The sequence below is a fragment of the Pleurodeles waltl genome, chromosome 6 (genome assembly GCF_031143425.1).
Source record: "Pleurodeles waltl isolate 20211129_DDA chromosome 6, aPleWal1.hap1.20221129, whole genome shotgun sequence".
Classification (NCBI taxonomy): domain Eukaryota; kingdom Metazoa; phylum Chordata; class Amphibia; order Caudata; family Salamandridae; genus Pleurodeles; species Pleurodeles waltl.
Window position 1 is genome coordinate 1,075,889,025 of NC_090445.1, and position 19,709 is coordinate 1,075,908,733.

At 41.4% G+C, this 19,709-nt stretch overlaps 1 protein-coding gene across 6 annotated transcripts in view; it reads left to right on the forward strand.

Annotated features, from left to right (window-relative positions):
* The window catches only part of ZBTB17 (zinc finger and BTB domain containing 17), a 293,373-nt gene that overhangs the window by 141,038 nt on the left and 132,626 nt on the right, over positions 1 to 19,709 (forward strand). For all 6 annotated transcript variants that reach the window (XM_069240107.1, XM_069240106.1, XM_069240108.1 and 3 more), the window contains one exon: positions 14,764 to 14,880. In XM_069240107.1, coding sequence (XP_069096208.1) covers positions 14,764 to 14,880 — 117 coding nt within the window. The remainder of the gene's footprint in view (positions 1 to 14,763; positions 14,881 to 19,709) is intronic.

The following is a 19,709-nucleotide window of genomic DNA, read 5'->3' on the forward strand; positions in this document are numbered from 1 at the left end:
TACTGTTGGGTAGTCCTGATAAAAGAATGTGAATCTTTGTGGAATCCAGTGCTGGAAAGGAAGGTTGTGTGTCCTAGGACCTTCACTGATAGTTAAAAATGTATTGGCATGCAGGGACTGCTTTACGAATTCAGTGAAGATTCATACAATGCAGAACCAGTTTTACAAGTAGAATTGACGTTATCTCATGTGACTACAGAACTACAGATTTATTGTATGGTGGTAGGCCAGTTGCCCTCTTTTTCTTTCTTTTTTAATTTTTTTTAATTTTTTTACCGGTACCTTTTGACAAGATGTCCCTGTCCTGAGCCCTCCACAATCCCTTCATGGGTTTACTGTCCTTAATCACATGGTGGTCTGTGATTCCAATTGGGTTATTTGACCTGTAGTTGACTGCAGTGGTAAAATGCTCTTATTACCACATTAACACACTGTTGATATTGTGCCCCTTACTGAAAACTGTACCTACATTCCTTTTACAGCCAGTTCTCCATCAGGGGATCTTCATTAATGGGCCAAAGCACTGAAAGTGTTCCACCTGGAGTAATTTTAACAGAAATATGAACAATGCACTTTTCTTTTAAAAGCCTTTTTTATCCTAAAGGCATTTTATTACTTTTCCAGCAATACACTAAATACAGAACGGAAATCCTTGTTTGTTTGTATAAAAAAAAAATCTCGCTCTCGCTCTCCGTCTCTGTCTCTGTCTCTCTCTCTATATATATATATATATATATATATATATATATATATATATATATATATATATATATATATATATATATATTGTTTTCTTTTGACTATATTGACCAACTGTGACTGTTCCTTTTAAAGAAGAACATACCACCAGTAGGCCATCATGCCTTTCAGTGGCATCTGAGCTAGTTCTTTTTTTTTTAACTCTTGTTGACAGGATCCCTACTTCTGAGCTGTCGTATTTTGCTTTTTCTCTTTGAAAACCTTGCAATCTTCCAAACATAATCTTACTTCAAACTTTTATTGATTTTTAGTACATTTTTTTCAGTTTTGACAGGAAAAACATTCATTATTGTGAAATACTCTTCTTCGGGGAGAACAAAGACCCAAACCAAACCAACCCTCCAAATGTCTGTGCTTTCATTTTCATAGCTGAAAACCCAAGGAAATCTCCATTGCATTGAGGATTATAGCAACCTCATTGCAATTGTTCTAGTAGCTCTCATTGCAGATCACCGCTTCACACTCACTAAGTGGATCCTCACCACCTCCGCTATCAGGAGCTGAATGCTGAAGATCTACATGTCATATATGATCTGCACATCGTTCACATGGTTATTCTCATACCCTTAATTTCTTAGTATGTGGGATACTTGATGTTATCTAAGTTGTCTCCTGCAAGGGCTTCTCTGATTGATAAGCCTATGACATTTAATAATGTTTTGGGTTGGGAGTTAGAAAGCTTAATAAAACTGTTTAAAAAACCTAATTGAAAATGTAATATGTTTTTTAGCCCCTACTTGTTCTTCTTTTAGACTGTTGATTCTGTTGGTCCCAGGAATATTAGAGCCAGCTAAGTAGCTTTAATTAACACTAGCCATCGCAAATTTAACCATAGCAAATTTGGCTCCTTTCCTTGCTGAAAAAGTACAATCCACAGGAACAAGACCTGTTATTCCTGCAGAGCTGCTTCCAGATTCAGTTATCATTTCCGATATGAGGAAATGCCACCCCTGTTATCCATCCTCTCCAGTGTCTTCTGAGGAGAGCAAAAGGATGGCTGTCAGTGGAAGAAAGATTTGTGTCACTTCAGCAACCGACGCAAGACAGCGAGCAACACTACCTTGCTTCAGAGATGCAACAGATCTCTCAGGGTAATTCTTCAAGAGAAGCCTACTTGTAAAGACAGATATGATTTCCAAGAGTTTCTTCAAGAGAGAATGATGGTCACCCACCAGATGATCAGTGCTGCTCCAGATTCAACCAATAATAATTCATGTATATTGTCATAGGCTAGCATGTGTCCCTTGCCATGGCTCTTCCTCACCGGCTTAAAAATAGAGGTTCCACACAGAATTTTAAACATATTTTTGTCTGATATCTTGGTTCCATCGGATGCTGAAATGCTGGGCATGGATGCAGAACTGGAGACCCTTAAAGCTGTATGTTGGAGAAAAAAAGTGCAAGAGACTTTAGTACTAACCTAATGACGGGTGTTACTCACAGGAGAGTTTTCAAGCCCCAGAATGGTCTTAGCAATACATGCAGCACAAGCAGCATCAAAGGCAACCCTACTAGCATCAAAAGTCTGCAAAGGAGAGAGTCTGCCATCAAACACCAGCTGGCTGCAGGCAAATTATGCAAGCTGTAAACCCCCCCCCCCCCCTTCCTTTCCTTTTCCCCTTTTCTGTTTGCCACTTGTCTGGGGGAAATCTTCAGTAATCATGTGGAAGAGTGGCATGATACAGCAAGCAGATGTGCGCTGATTATTGTGGTTATCCTGTGAGGTTTTGTTGATCTCAAGCATTGAATTTTACATCAACTGCAGGGCATGCAGGCATGAGTGATGGGTTCTTTGCCCAAGATGTATGGCATGATTTCTTTGGTCATCCAGCAATATGCTTTCCTACTTGCCAGAGAGGTGTTGCTTTTGGACGCATTCATTCTTTAGCGGAGGAATCTGTGGTAAGATGTATACAGTGGAAGAAAATTGTAATTATCAGTAACAATATTTCCGGTGGGTGCATCATTTTCCTGTTGATTTTCACTTTGTTTTTATTCACCCCACCTACCCATGAGTTGCTATACTAAACATTAAGATTCCACGGTAGGCATCTGTGTTATGTGATGTCTTTTTTGTTGTTGTTGTTATCTTGCTCCGTACATGTCAGAGGAGTGCATAAAAAGCACCAGGAGCTAATGCTGGCACCACATCGGCCACAAAGGGTCTTGGCTGAAGTTGTTTGATGCCACCTGACAATTCTCTAGAACAGTTTCTTGGGGGAAATCTTCTGGATTCAGTTCATATCAATTTGAAATATTGTTGCAGAATGTTTTTTTTTCTTCTTGATTCGCCACTAAAATATACTTTTCTGTAATTCTAGTTTACAGTTATGGGTATTTTTATTAAATACTTAAGCAGTCACCCCATCCCCTAATAGTAGAGAGATTACAGAATGACATAACAGAGACCTTTGTGCTCTCTCTCTCAATAAAATAAACTGATTCTTACTTTCACTGCACAGCTAGATGGTCCTACATCTTCTTAAAGTAACTGTCAACTTTCAGAATGCTGGCTATGTGACTCGGTTTCTTTACAAAAGTCTTATTTTTTTGTAAATAAAAAGTTAGGAAATGTCTTTGGATGCACAATTTTATATTTGTTGTAAATACTGATCTTGTGTGTTTGGAATTCTCTAATTTCTTAAATGTTAGTAACATTGTAGGTCACAGGAAAACATGATTTCTGACATTACTTGCTTTTGAAAGTGATTTGATGCCTGAGGACACCAAAGTCCTCGAGCAAGCCTTTAAAGAGTAGCTCATCGAACACCTAGAGAGAAACAACCTACTCAACGGCTGCTGTGCCAGCCACAGCACAGAGACTGCCCTGATTGCTGCCACTGACGACATCCACATCCTCCTCAAAAGGGAAGAATCTGTGGCACTGATCCTCCTCAACCTCTCTGCGGCATTTGACACTGTATCCCACCACACGCTTATAAAGCGACTACAACACATCGAGATCCAGGGAGACAGCCTCAGGTGGACCATATCATTCCTCAGGGGACAAACCCACAGAATCTGCATACCCCCCACCACGTCAAAAACCAAAGAGCACCATCTGCAGAGTCCCCCAAGGCTCATCCCTCAGCCTCACCCTCTTCAACACATACATGACACCCCTCGCTGGCATCGTCAGAACCCACAACCTCAACATTATACCCTAAGCCAACACCACCCAACTCATACTATTTTTCTCAGCAGACCCAGACCCGTTTACCACTAGGACCAGCTTCAGCAACTGCATGAAGCCCAACTGTCTGAAGCTCAACACTGACAAGACCGAAGTGCTGATCTCTGGGAACAATGCCTCCCTGTAGAACGACACCTGGTGGCCCGCCTAACCTGGTCCCACCCCCACACCGACAAATCAAGCCTGCAACCTCTGCATCATCATGTACAGCAAGCTCACCATGAGACAACAGATAAACGCAGTTTCCTCTGCCTGCTTTCACACCCTCCGCATGCTCCAAAGGATCTTCAAATGGCTCCCCATCGAAACTGAAAAAACTGTCACTCAAGCCGTAGTCACCAGGTGCCTGGAATACAGTAACACATGTTATGCAGGAACCACCGCCTAACTCATGAGGAGACTCCAGACGATACAGAACTCATCCTCAATCTGCCAAAATGGACCCACACCACCCCCCACCTCAGGAACCTCCACTGGTTCCCTGTTCAGATAAGATGCCAATTCAAGATTTTGACACACTCCTACAAATCCTTTCCCAGCCAAGTACCACCATACGTCAGCCACTGCCTGAACTTCCATCAACCCACTATATACCTGCTCTCTGCCTCCCTCACCCTTCCACAGATACTACGCAGCTGCCATTCTTTCTCCTACCTCGCTGCCAAGTCCTGAAACAGCCTTCCTCTCCACCCCCAGACCTTACCCTCCCTGACGGAATTGAGTAAGAATCTCAGGAACTGGATTTTCGACCAACCCTTTAACCTATCACCTGGTTACCCTCCCGGATGATTAGCAGCGCTCTACAAATGATTGATTGATAAAGAATGGCTGTAGTAAATGATAGTGAGGACAGTGTGCGAGCAAATAATTTATAGTGAAGAATTTATAGATTGGATGATAAGCCCCATATCTTTCAAGAAGTATGGAGACCACTGCTAAATGCATTACTTGGAAGGCACAAAAACTGTCCTGAGAGAAACACAACTGAACTATTCTGTAAATTATTGCTACTACTAAGGGTGGCAAGTCATAAGTTCATAGGTTTTGGAGGTGCCCCAGATTAAAGAGACCTTGACTCCTCATTGAGTACCCTTGGCTCCTCTTATACACTGATTGGTAAAATGGAGCATAATTTCTGGTGTGAGTCCGTACTTTAGTTTTATTCATACTGCTACAGTGTAACTAATTTTATCCTTACTGCTACAGCATAGCTTAGTTTTAATACTATACCCGCCTCTCCCATAGTTATATAACTGAGAAACATCCATGTCACCCCAGTAACCACATGCTTAAGCCTTGATGATATGGTGTTTGTATGCAGGAGTGGGAAATCCGCCCATATAGATCCACTTTTACTCCTCTGTAAGAAACAAGCCACAGCAAACCGGTGCCATTGTAGAAGATGCCTTTTATTGTTATCTGCAGCAATATGGACCCAGCGTGTTTGGGTTCTCCCTGAGACTTGTTCATGGATGCGGGCCATCTTGCTAGCATGGCTGTTAAAACATGTGGTTATCAAACAGTGAAGCACAGCGAAAGTCTTTCTGCTAATGTGAACTCGTATTTAGACAGTGTTACTGACATTTTATTATTCATTGTGCACGTATATGTACATAATGACTCGCCATCACCATGGAGCCCCTGGCCATCCGCCTCAGAAAGGAGGAGGCACACTGGGGGATACCATTGGGGGAGAAAAGTCACACAATGTTGCTCTATGTTTTTACGAGACGTTAATGCTGGCATTTCAGTGATACACACTACTCTCCGGGAGTTCGAGGCAGCTGCGGCCCTGCGAGTGACCAGGATGAAGTCCTAATTCTTCCCACTTCACTTGGGTGAACGATCCCAAAACCTTTGCTTCAGCGACACCCAACTGACCAGGTTGGGGGAAACGGTGCAATATCTTGGAATTCAGTTATACTACTCGTAGAACGATCTCTTTGATAGCAATCTGAAGCAAGCCCTAATGGCCCTCAAGTTCCAGACCAAGTTCTAGAAAAGGATGCCCTTGGCCACCACAGGTAAAATTGCCATTTGCAAGTTGGTAATCCTCCCCACCTACAATATTATTTCATTAATGTGCGAGTCTGCCAATCCCCAGTCATTTTTTGGGGAATTGGACTCCATGCTGGGAGAGCTTGTTTGGGCTGACAAACAAAATTGCATAGCTCTTAGTAAATTCCATTTGCTGGTAAGTTGCAGACATTGGGCACCCCTTGCTTTGGATTGTATTCTTTATCAGCCCAGCTCCACTGGAATCACATTGTTTAGTGGGCAACAGCTTGTATGAAACCTGTACCAGCGTCGGTCCTCTACCCATAGATATCCTCTACCAGCTTCTGTAACCCTCAGTTAAAATGCCTTGCTCGTGGTCGTTACAAGTCTGGATGGCCGGCAGGTGCCTATCTTGGAATTTCCACCTAATGCGCCATGTCCTCCCATACACCCCGTCAATACCTCTCCGAGGCTTGGCACGACTCCCTAGGTTTTTCACTCGAGAGGACTTAGGAAACAGGCACGCCCGGTCTGTTGAAATGATTAGGAATCTATTTCTGGACCACCACTTAGCGTCATTCAGCCAACTGCGAGAAGATTACGATATCTGCCTACGGCCGATTCTTCCTCCACTGCCAACTACTTGCTACATGCCGTCTCTTAGGGGCTACTATCAATGAAGAGCCGCACATCCATGCCATCATACACACTTTACAAATCATGAACTTGGGGCGACACCTCACTACATGGCTACACAAAGCCATTTGGGATTATCCTGGGATTTCCCTGACACCCTTTAGACAAGTATGGAAAGATGATATTGGATGCCTGCTCCATGATTCAAAATGGACATTGGTACTCGAGTCACCTCAAACTACCTCCTGTAATGCACAATTCAAGGGTATTCAGTACATGATACTCCACAGGACCTACCTAACACCGGATAAGTTAAACCGTATATTCCCAACAGCTAACTTCACATGCCCCAGGGGTCACTCCCAATCTGCTGACTTCCATCATATGATCTGGGGGGTGCCTCACCTTGTCACACTACTGGCAGGCCATTCACAACATCCTATCCATTGTCACGGAATTGAACAGATGGGCTGCGACCGCCCTCGGAATCTATATGCGAGATAAGAAACATGTAGTCTGGGCTCGCTTATCAAGCCTACCTCTAATACTTGCTAAGCTTACCCTTACCATGCACTGGCAAGCTTCCCAAACTCCATCCCCAGAACAATGGCACAATGCCTTCTCCATTGGGGCGAAGTCGAAAGTACCAATCTGTGAAGAGGCATGTTGCCTTCAGGAAAAACCAGTAGTGACTGTGTGGGACACCAAGCTAACGCAGTTACGAGAACTCGTCCGCGAGGACAATAATCCCCCACCATGATGGCCCACAGTTGTCCCCTCCATAGTATACAGCCTACTCTAGCAGTCTATGCTCCCACCATGATATCTCATAGACCCTCCAACCCCCACACCCTCAATTACATGCCCATCGTAGTAGGCAGATGACACGACCACTGTCCACTTCCCTGATATGAGACCAATCCACCCCCCCCCTATAGGCCTGCTCACCTCCACTACCATCACAGTTCTTTCACCACTTATATACCACCTACACTCCTGCAGCTCCACAACCCTTTCCTGCATTCTATAGTTATTGTTTCACTAGCACACACACCCCTTAGCAAAGTACCCCAGAGCATAGGGGTTCTTTTCGGTATCTTGCACATAATCATCATATTCACCCACGACCCAGACAAGTGTGCACCTCCTTACTGTTAAGCCTAAACTCTAGACCCCTTCGACACACATGAGGGGAAGGAACCTGCAGATTGTCATTTAAAATCTAATTGTAACGGTTATTATATGATATTCTTTGTATTTCTGAAAAATTGTGCGAATTGTGAAAACTTCAATAAAAAGGGTTTAAAAAATAAGGAGAATTCTTCTTGAAACCAAACTTAACAATGTAAATACATAAAAATCCCTGTCCAATTATTTCCTGGTTAATTGACTGGTGTTCTGACCAAAGACTAATATCCCAAGTGGTTGTATGAGTGTCCAGTTATGCCAGATACTAGTATGTCAGTTGATAAATGGAAACGTTCGAAGTGTCACATCCGCCCAAATGAGTGAGCTGAAAACAATTACAATGCTAAAATCAGAGGAAGGCAAGCAACAGACTAGTATAAGTAATTGTACTAAGTTCAAAAATGCATTCAAATTGCTAAATATACTGTTAATTCTTTGCTACTGTTTGGTTTGCAAGTATCTAATGTGATAATATACCATGAATCCTCTTTTCTGAGTTCCTGTAGATGATATCCCTCTCTCGGATATTTGGACATCCTATCAAAAGTAGAAGAACCTCAATTTAGTCCAAATCCCCTGATGTGAGGTTTCAAATTTCTAGCTACAGGATATTTGGGATCTTTTTTTTATTTTTTTAGCCTGAACGTGCTTCAGTATGCATTTTGTAGGCAATGTAGAACTGTCAATGTACTTCTTCCTACATGGGCATTCAATACAATAGATTGTATAGTCAGATTTACAAGCTAGGAATTCGGACATTTAGTAGGGCCTATGTGAAGTGGTGTATTTTGTTGTATCCTGTTTGCAAACTTTGCAACATTTAGAGCTAAAGAAGCCCATCAGTTGTGTATTTAGCTTGGGCTCTTGTTTCTCGGTAGTATAGTGACTCTCTACCAGTAAGCCTTTGATATTCTTGCTGCCTCAGGTCACTTTAGGAGACTCACATACAAAGTTAGTGTTAGATTTCTCATTCTTCAAATCTTACCAGTTCTTGGCAAAAGTTTTTCTATTCTCTGCAGCTTGGTTACTGAATATATTCATAATTCTGATGGTACTAGATTAATTTCTTATAGAAGTTTTGGGTTGTTTGGTTTTATACTAGAGTTCCTCTCAAGTGACAGTGTTGATTCTTCATACTACTTTTCTTAGAACCTTTGCTGGGTAACTTCTAGCTTTAAACCTGGCTAACACCTCCTCTTTGGCCTTTTTAAAAATCTGTAAAGTACTATAAATCATTTTCAGCCTCACTAACTCACCATAGGGAGTACTCCACTTCATATGGTGAGGATGACTACTCTGGGCGCGGAGGATGCTGTTTTCAGCTGTTGTCTTTTCTAGGTAGAGAAGCAGTCATCCTGTATTGCTAATTCTGAATCCAAAAACTGGAAGTTGCTGAGAGAACTAAACCCAGTGTATTCTGGTTCAGAATCTTAATAAATTATTTCAACTTATCCACACTCCTTTCTAAATCCAAAACAGATCATCCATGTACTACATTTGCAAGGCTACTCCTTGCATCTTCCAATCTGTTTCTGCTGTAGAGGACACCTGCTACTCCCAATGGCCAATCAGTAAATTTGCATAGCTGAGGATGAAGCAGGTGCCCAGCTCTTTCCCCTATAGTAGCTTATAAAATACATTTTCAAACAGGAGTATATTCCCACAGAGACATAATTCAATCATGTGTAATATCATCTTACTGTGTTCAAACGGGTTGATGGGTCTGGTCCTAAGGAAATGGTCACAAGCCGTAAGGACATCCACATGGTTGATAGAAGTGTACAATGACTTTACATCTAAAGTGATCCTATAATAGGTGAGATCCCACCAGATATAGTTGACCTTTTGCGGAAAATCAGTATTGTCTCTCAATATGAGGGTAAACTTTGAACAAACAAAAAAAGGAAACTGTCTATCTGTCTTGGAGTTCTTTCAAATAAGCCGTTTGTTAAGGACACAATTAGTCTCCCTTGTGGGTTGACGTGGTCCTTATCAGCCTTAGGGATACAAAGTAGGTATTCTGGGGTTGTTTGTCTATAGAAATTGTTGTTCCAATAATCCCTGAGTTCTCCATTCCAGTAACATATAATAATATTTTCTAACCGGTTCCTTGTGGTAGATCTTATCTACTATGGTGTAACAGTCAGTATTGGTTGGCTGTCTATGAGCCTCATCCATGTATTTGTTTCTGTCCCACACAACAATATCGCCCCCTTAATCCAAAGGCTTGATAATTACATTAGTGTTGTGTTGCTGTAACTATCCGTCCTAATCTCCTTGCATTGCAGGGGTGTGGAATTCCTATAGCCCGATGCCCGGGACATATTGTTTGGGGTCACGGGCAACAAGTTTCCAGATTTTTGTCCTTGGGACAAGTAGGCCCCACCCCCCTGCATCACAAACTGTTTGTCTGCCAAATTACAGTACTACAATATCGAACAGGGAAAGGACTGGTCTGCAGTTTAGGTCATATTTGTGTCCATATGTTAAGGCTATTCAAACTTGTATTTATGGTTCATTAATGCAAAGCCTTTATTATGATGGTGTGTGTTCTAAATATATGGTGTAAGCTCGGACTGCACTACTTACTGGTTCCAGTAAAAAACAAATATGTACACCATTTGTAAAGTTTAACAATATGACGCTACATAAACTGCTCCCAGAATGCTCTTTGGTTAAAAGCAAATATTTGCAGAAGGTTGACATTAAGATTGTTGATTCTTTGCTTTCAAAATAAAACGTTCACAAAAAAAATGCAACAAGAAAAAAAGTTTTACTAAACTGAAATTTTATGTACCATTTCTTTGAAGCATCATTTAGCAAACACTGTTGATGTATGGTAGCACTTGAAAAATATTCATAATATAAAGTCACTGTAACCCGTTTCAACAGGATTATGGGAAATTAGAAAATAAACCAGCATTGGTAAAGCCAATAAGTCAGGCATTGGTGGTCAGCCCTTTGATTTTGTCAATGTGTGTCTTGTTTTGACAAGACTTTTATAAAGCTTTATTGTTGTGGAAGCTGTTGGGCCCTCACTATTGTAACAAACATTGGCAAAAGCAAAAATATTTTCTGGTCTCAAAAAACATACATTGCCATAGTAGTTCATGGTACTGAACAAAACTACTCCATTCTTAAAGAAAGTCAAAAAAAGTGTACCCATGGTATTTGTCTTTGCATTAGTGCAGATTTATGTATCTCATGAATTTGCAATCGTTTACAGAAGTAGACCAGGAAATTGTAGTCCTAGAAAATATTTGTAAACTATATTTTACCACAAGCAAATATGCATGTGTAGATTTGGTCGTGTGAAAATTTGTTGAGTGTTCACTTTCTCTCCAAGTGCTTTTTCCCCAACCCTGGAAGAAGTTTTACTTCTGAACCCTGAGAGGAGTAAATTTCCAACCTTTCTTGGAAAAGATTAGAAAAGAGCTGGTGAAAACCTTTAAATCACACAAGTTAGTTGGTTTGCACAGACTCAAAAGGGCATTCCAACCCTGGAACTAATGCTTACCGCTACCTTCAGTCCTTGTATGTAGTGCTGCAGATAGATGGCAAAATAAGAAAACTGCTAGTGTTCAAACCCTACTATAGTGTTAGCCTTTACATAATCAGAGAGGCTGTTATCACAATTCTCATATAATAAGATAGGTGCCACGTAGTGTGGTGACAAATTATAGCATCGAAGGGCCGAGTAGATTTTTTTTTTTTACAGGACAAGTAGATTTATGAAGCAACCTGTCCCATGACAAGTAGATATTTTATTAAATTCAACACACATGCATTGAGAGTGTTACAAATTTCTAGAAAACTCTTGTATGTCAAATCTATGTTCTCAAGGCAGTCTTCATTCAAATTCAAATCCTAAACAGTACATAGTCCCTTAATACCCCTTGTAATCTAACTTTCAGCTGGATCCTGTGGTATCTGCTTCTCCTTTTGTTAAGTTTGTGAAAGGGAGTGAGCCTTAACTTAATTCATGTGCTGTCAGAAATTACAGCAATTCATTTCTCATTTGTGTGTAATTTAGGGCACTGGTCAGACACAATGAAAGTCCTGCTAAGCTTCTATCTGTTCATCAGTTTGGACTTTATCAGAAATATTCATAAGAGTAATACTATCATTTACTTTGTGGGGAGTGGCCATCTCCTTAATTTCTGTCTGTGAATTTAGCTCCCTCACCTTTTATGGGTCTAGACCTTTTTGCGTTGTCTACTTGGTTTCCTTCACCATCTCTTTCCATTAGTTTATTCCTTATTTCTGGTGGCACTTTCTGAGCATCAGGAATTCCTCCAAAAAAAGAAAAGAAAATTGTTTGTTAGCGCCTTGTATTATCCCTCTCTCTGCGACGGAATCCACATCTCAGCTAGTTCCAGAACTGTCGGTGGCAAATGTGCTGGGCTGTGGATTACAATACTACGAAGCAACATCCATGTCATCACGGTGGTGCATCATTAGCAGCACATGTGTGTTGTACCCATCAGCTGGAAACAAGCAGTACAGAATTCAGTAGAAAAGCAATATGGAAGCTACCCACCACTATGTAAACTGTAAAACAAACTAGCACACTCACTGGGTGATTGCATCACTGATGTAATTCAAGATGTCATCAGTGATATTTGAGGTTATAAGCAGTGCATTGTGAGAGCACAAGTTATACTTAGCTCTGCTAACTATAACTTGAATTTCTGTTTTTTTGTGTATTTTCCAGCTCAAAACTTTAACATTTGTCACTGACATTCACCTAACTATAACGTTACTTTAACCTTTGGTATTTACAGTGAATTTCTAAGTTTTATTTTTTTTAAAGTTTTTTTTAACAACCGATTTTTTTTTATCCGTGAATTTGTAGGTTTTTTGTTTTTTTTTACATAAAGTAATATTTTATTACCATATGTAAAGCCAACCGTGGCCCCACTACAGGACCTTATGATTTATTTTTTAAAGAGGAGAGGCCCAAGTACCCCCTCCTGAGCCTCATTAAAAGAAGAGGGAGCCAAGAGGCCCCCTTCCTGAGCCTTAATAGACCAAGGGGACCCCTTTCTCCAGGGCTTTTTTATTTTTTTTATTTATTTTTTTAAATGGGAGAAAGGATGCAGAGCTTCCCTCTCCACACCATTGTATGCCTGGGAAGCCCACCACAGGACCAAAAACGTACAAAAAATGGGTGGAGGCTTTTTAGTGTCTGAGAACCCAGTTCCCCAGGGCTGTTTTTTTATTTATTTTTGTTAAAGGGTATGGGCTGCGTGCCCTGCCAAACAGGAGCAAACACATGTTTCCCTGCCCACACCTATATATCCTTGGTTGGACCCCCTGGGACATAGCTATTGAGGTGAACCCTGGGATGGGGTCCCCAAGGCCATAATGGTTCAGGGCGGTAGACTCTCCCCCTTTCAATGAATTTCAGCCCCAGGGGTGCGCGCCCTGAGACCTGTGCTGGCTTGAGTTGGAAGGCCGCCCTCCACAAATTCAATAATTTCCAATTAATAAAACAAAGCGGCCCCGGCCACCACTGATCTGATTTGATTTTTAATGTTTTTTTTTTTTTTTTTTCTATTTTTACCATTTCGCAGGAGTCTGACTCCCATGGGAGCGAATTGGCCAGAGGCAAAAAAAAAAACACCTCCCTGGGCCAATCAGACCACTCTATTTTTTAATATCAGGTTTGAGGGACTATCATGAGAGCCTGTTGAATGCAACCGTCCAGATATTAATATTTATATATTTATTTTTACCCTTAATAACTCAAAATCTACTGAGTTAATTTGCACCAAATCACAACATCCAAAATTTGCATACCAAGATTTAGCTTCCTGCCAAATTTGGTGTAATTCTGTTCAGCAGTTTTTGCTGTGGCCCTTCTTAAAGAGGTCTGTGGAAAATGCCTGGGGATTTTGGTGTTTTGGCCCCCCTTTTTCTCCCCTCCTCCCCCTGTACATTATTCAGAGGTGTAAATTTGCTTTGTTTGATGTTAATCTGTTCAGTATTTTTTGACAAATATGAACTATAGGGGTTGCTAAGCAGCTTTTAAAGTGTTAATGAGGGAGGACTTTAGTGTATTTTTATTGTTAAATACTAGATACTTTAAAAATCTGGATTCTCAGATGATCTGACGAAAAATAATTAGAAGCAACAGCATTTGTCCTGCCCTGCCGCTCAGTATGAGAACAGTGGCTGTGATTGGCTGAGAATAACAGCTTTTTTTGTTTGTTGCAGCATTCATGGGAGTATGCCAGCCACCTAGGCTGTTTCTTGAGAACAAAATAGATTGTGATTGGTTTTGTAATGAAGTTGGCGTAGGTTTCCCTGACAGCAGGAAGCATGTGAGACCCCCTAGGCCCACAGTGCAATAACAAGTTTCATGCAAGCTTGATCGGCGGCCCAGGAGTTGGTACTAGGCCTGCCTTCATCCCACTAGGCTTATCTTAATTGATTCCACAGAAACTGGTGCGGGATGTAGCCACAAGACTATCTTGTAAAACAGGGTTGATAAACTTCCTACACCCAGAGCCTGCTGTAAATAGCCAGATCAATGCACGTTCATTATGCTGCAGATTGACATGTGGGAAGTTGGATGTGGGTCCTCACCAAACACCAGGCTTTGTGGTTAACCTTTCTGCACACAGCTGATGACCCTGTGCCGGAGGGGTTGGGCCAGATCCTGGTCAACCCCCGTTCATCATGGCTAGAGCCCTTGCAATCCTGTGGTTTCTTGTGCAAGAGGTTGGAGTGTAGGAGTCCACAGAGTTATAGCTGAAACTTGAACAAAAATGGATTTGGTTAGCAAAACTGACCCCTGAGGACTATGTTGATTTTCACCTTTCAATGAGGAAATTGAAATGTTAATAACATTGTTTTAACCTGTTTTTATGTTACACTTGGTAATCATTGATACCATTATGAACTGATTTTTATTCAGGCCTGATCTTGTGCTGCTTGAGGAACGTATGAATGTGCATTAAGTGACTGTCTATTTCTGTGCATAGATAGCACCATGAGGGATGGACTTTCTCAGGTTTCCAGCCCTTCGTCTCCAAATAGCACCCACTCCACCCGTTCCGTGCAGGCTGCTAGTAGACGTGCCTCTCCAAGTTCGGAGCAAGGTAGGCATTTTTGTCAGTGCCATGGTAAAAAAGGGGTCAACTTTTTGTAGCTGTGCATGTTATGCCTACCATTCACATATGTAGAAAATGTTCAGATGAGGAAATGCAGTGATTTTGCAAAGGAATACAGTTCTCCCTCCATTACTGGTGCTCCTGTCAAAGTGTAATCTAGAAATGTAATCTTGGATTGTTGCCTCAAAAAAACACCTATAAAGTGCCCTAAGTGAGGAGGTAAGAGGAATAGAATGAAGGTGAAATCCACCCAAAAATGAAGAGTTTGCTTCACAGAATGAGAACTTTGCCAGTGATGTTTGCTATAGTACTCCACAAAGGAGACATTTGATCTCTAAATATGTACTCTGATATAAAGATTGCCAAAACTGTCTTTTCCATGACTGGACTCTTAAGCTTGCACAGTTATGCTTTATGCATGTGCTTTACACCTTGAAAGCACTCTTGCCCTCAAGGCTTCCTAAACTGCTCAGCAGTATGTGAGTTATCTGTATTTTCTGGTCAATGCCTGTGATCCGTGTTACTGAAGTAGGATTAGTTGAAGATGGACCCTTATGAATCTGTAGAGTGGGCATTTGCAGGATAACTATCTGTCCAAATATACAACTTTTCCTTCTTCAGGGTTGAACTAGCACATAGGTGCTCTTCAGGTCTCCGGTAGAGAGACATTTTCTGAGTGCTCATATGGCTGCTTTACTTAAGGTAATTTGCTTATGCGCTCCTGCAAAAGCCCAGTTATGTTTTTAGTAACTTTAGTAAATGCAAAATAAAATCCATGTAGAAAGCCTTTTCTTTACTGGACCAAAAGGGACCAGAAGTTGTTTCATCACACAGAAGTCATTTATCCTATTTAAATGCACCTTAATGCCCTCTTGTGATCAATTAGTGCGATGCCTGTTTGACACCTGTGCTTCTACTAGAAAGAGGATGATAAATTTATAGTTGAGTAAAGTAATATTAAAATACTACCTTCAAAAGGAAAAAGTAGTGAGTTACCCTTATGAAATATAATAATGAAAGCCTTGTCTTTTAACAAAGTTTGAATTCTAAAGGCTTGGCCTAACTAATGTAAAACCCACCTTCCTAGACAACAAACTATTGTTCTGCATGTGTTTGGCCCTCCACCTTAACTCTGATGCTTGAACATTGAGTGCATACTTATGAAGTTTTGATACTTCAGAACACTCCTCAAGAAGCCCTCCAAGAAGTCAAAATGACTGGCTTTTTGAAGAAATGAATCTCAAAGTGATACTTTCCTAATGCTTTACTGTTATAGTAATGAACCCTCGGGGAAGATGAATATTGTAAATCTTCATTAGCTCTGGGTCAGTTTTGCAGCTCCAATAGCCGTGATGGAGCCCGTTATCTACACTGTATTTCAGTGCTTCAGACATTAGTTGTCCTTATTGCACCAGTGTCAATAAATATTCTTCTGTCTGCATCTCTGGGTATGCTTTTGCAAATGCTTTAGTCTGAAGTCTGGATTTAATGTGGCCCACTATAGCAGTAAATACAACATACCATCGACATATGGAGCCACTTTCTACATATTTCATAGCAAAGGCTTGGGTTATGAGTTTCCCAGGATTGATAGATTTGGAGCATATGCCATCATTGTTGGACTTTGTGTTTGATATCTGTTTTACACTGCTTAGCCACTCTTGACGGTCAAGATAATTATATTGGACACAAATTGATGGACCTTTTGCTTTCAATAAAAGAGTAATTACCATGCACTTTTAGTATCCGGTAGCATAAAACCGATATCAGCTGGGGATCTCTGCTATGTATCTGGCTATCCACTGCATTTGTGCCGCCACTTAATAGTGTTTAAAACCTAAAACCTCCAAGTCCCCTAATCGCAGAGAAGCCAACTTCTATAAAGGGCTACCCTACTGAGCTTTCTGTTCCACAACAAGTTGATGAGTACAGTCTCTGGTTCTCTAAAAAGAAATGCTCTGTGTAAAAACACTGATAGGTTGATAAAGTAATATAACAGGGGTGGGAGCATCAACATTTTGGTCACGGAAATTCTGTCCTTTTTTTAAGGCGGGAGCGGCTTCCAGAAACCCCTACGTATATTCATAGCTTTCTATGCTTTGCCTATGTAGCCAGCTAATACATCTAGCTCTTTGCGATCTATCTGTGCCTCAAGGTAATGCAGTGTACTGAATTACCATCAATTAAACTACGGAATAAGTTGGCATTACAGACTGTGGATCTTGTCTGAATATGCAGGATGTCAACCATTTGACCTACCTTCTAGATACTTCAACAAAATTCTTAATTTTGTTTATGAATGGTGTTAATTTCGTTGTTAGATCAATAATATATCTGCTTATAGTGATATTAGTTGTTTGGTTTAGCGGTATACACTCGAGTCGCATAGCGTTATCAATGGGATCGATCGCAAATGTGAACATCACTGGGATACTTGGGCTCCTCTATCTCTGAACTAAACCTTTTTTTAATTTTATTTTTTTAAAGCAACCCTTTATTGGCTTTTTCAGTTATTTCACATCTTGTTGGTATTGAACATTATGTTTCAGTCTGCATTCGTAAGGTACTTCTGTTTCTCCTTCTCAATCCACACTTTATTACTTGAACCATTTAATGCTGCTTTGCATTCGCTCATCTGTAAGCCTTGTGGTGGTGTTTGTTTCTTACAGCTGCATCCGTGAACTTTAACAATAGTCCCTATGACCCCCCCACCACCAAAAGTGAGGGCAGATGGCAACCACCAGCTCTAATTAAGAACTGGCTAAGGCTACTCTTCGCCTCTACAAATAAGCCTCTCGGAAGCACAAATGATAAATTGTCAAAATAATAGAGCAGTCACTTGAGCATTGCCAGCAAAGCAACTGTTCTGCACCGAGCAACTGATAGTGGCAGTGTTGTCCAAAAGGCCACCTGCATTCTTAAGGATCTCCTAGTGTGGCGCATATTGCTCTCTAGATAGTCTGTCACTGTGTGGTATATGTGGGTACCCAAATATCTAAATGTATTAGTTTCCTATTGTGGTACCCTCAAAAAGGACCCAAGTAAGGTAAGTAGAAAGGTAAAGTCGGGGAGGCTGCCAGGGGTTGCGGTGCGACCCAGAGCACGAAATGTGCCTCCTGGGCCGCACTGCGGCAAAAAACGCCAAAAAACGGGCCGCAGCGGTTCCGGCGTCACTAAACATAGACTGTCAGCCTGATGGCGGCCCTAAAAAAAGGGACACCGCGGTAGTCCACGGTGTCAGTTTCTGTGGTTGGGTCCATTCTGCTCAAAAGCTTTTGATTCTTCTTCACCTACACTAATGATTTCCTCTGGTCACCTTTTATTAGTTCTACATCTATCACCACTGAATCTATTTTTCTTTCCATTGCCTCTCTGGAAACTGCAACATTTCTGCCTTCTCATGCACTTCAGATACGGCCTCAACTTTCTTGGGTGCCAATGACTTCTGTGTCATATTGTCTCTTATAGTTCTTGTTATCCTGGGATTCCTCCTGGTTATGCCAACTTAAGATCTGGGTGAACTATGTAATTCTGTCTAATACTCCTCCGTGTGCTTCAGTTCCTTACATCCATTGCACACGCCCATGCGTCTTCAGGATTAGACAATTGTGAATGTTCACTGTGAATGGTCTAGGGTATGTATTACCTGAGCACCCTAGTTCAGTTTACCAGAACTTCAGGACAGGTAGGTTTAGATGGGGAGAATGGGGGTAAGCAAGCAGGCAAGGCCGCCTGATCATTCCAACTAAGTGTTAGACACTTTACACGCGGTGCCATTTTGCACCATTTCATTACTTCAAGGCCTTCCTCTCCATTGTCTGTCGCAAGCACAGGGAATCTGTCTCGCCGAAGCTATCCTGACACACCTTTGAATTTTCAGATCTACCCCAGGAATTCTCAGTAGTTCTTTGCTGCTGCTATTGTTAATCCAAAACACTGGTGAAAGACCTCGCCAGATCAGTGTTTTCTCGTCCTCTGTAGAGTTTGCAAGTTTCACAACATTGGCAATAAAATCTGGAAACCTCCGGAGGCCCTGCTGTTTGTATTTACTGTTAAATGCTTTTGGGGCTGGGATTTGCTGATGTTCATGCGCCAGGTTCTTCAACCTTTTCAGGTCTTCTTATCGGGTAGGGGTGTAACAAAGGCCCCCGTGGTGTGGTATGCGAGCTCCAGGGGGCCCCCCCTCAGCACAGTAGACTGGCCTGAGACCTCCCGAGTTAGTATGGAGAGGGCCCCCTCGCTCAAGTTTTGTTACGCCTCTGTTATTAGGACGTCATCTTGTATCATGAAGGTATACGCCCCTCTCCGAAAATATAAGGCATACATTTGGGCAGCGTCGTACATCTCTGTACTTTATAGCACCCTATCCATGTCTACCGCAGTTTTACTGAAGTTTGGTGATCCCCTATAAAGGTGCCTGCATAGAGTGTCGTAGTGAGCAAAAAAACTCATAAGCCAAGGGTAATTGCCAGTGACTGACACTGATTTCAGTGTTACATCCAGGACATTTTCAATAGTGTTTTTCCTCAGTTTGACAACCCGAGAGTGAGGGTCATTCCCAGATGTGAGTCCTATTGTTCACTATGCCATAAGTTTCAACAAGTGCTCCTTAAATCCTATCTGTTACTTGTCTCCCCATTCAGTAAACTCTTTGTATGCCCTCTAACTGCACCTGTACTGCACGCAGATCTCTGCAAAATAGGAAAATAGGTTTAGTCCTGGTCTGTTTATCTTGCTTTCATTCCGTTTCATCTGCCTCTTCTCCATTAGAAATGGAGGGGTTTCCTAATTTCTTTTTTTTTTTTTTTAATATTTAT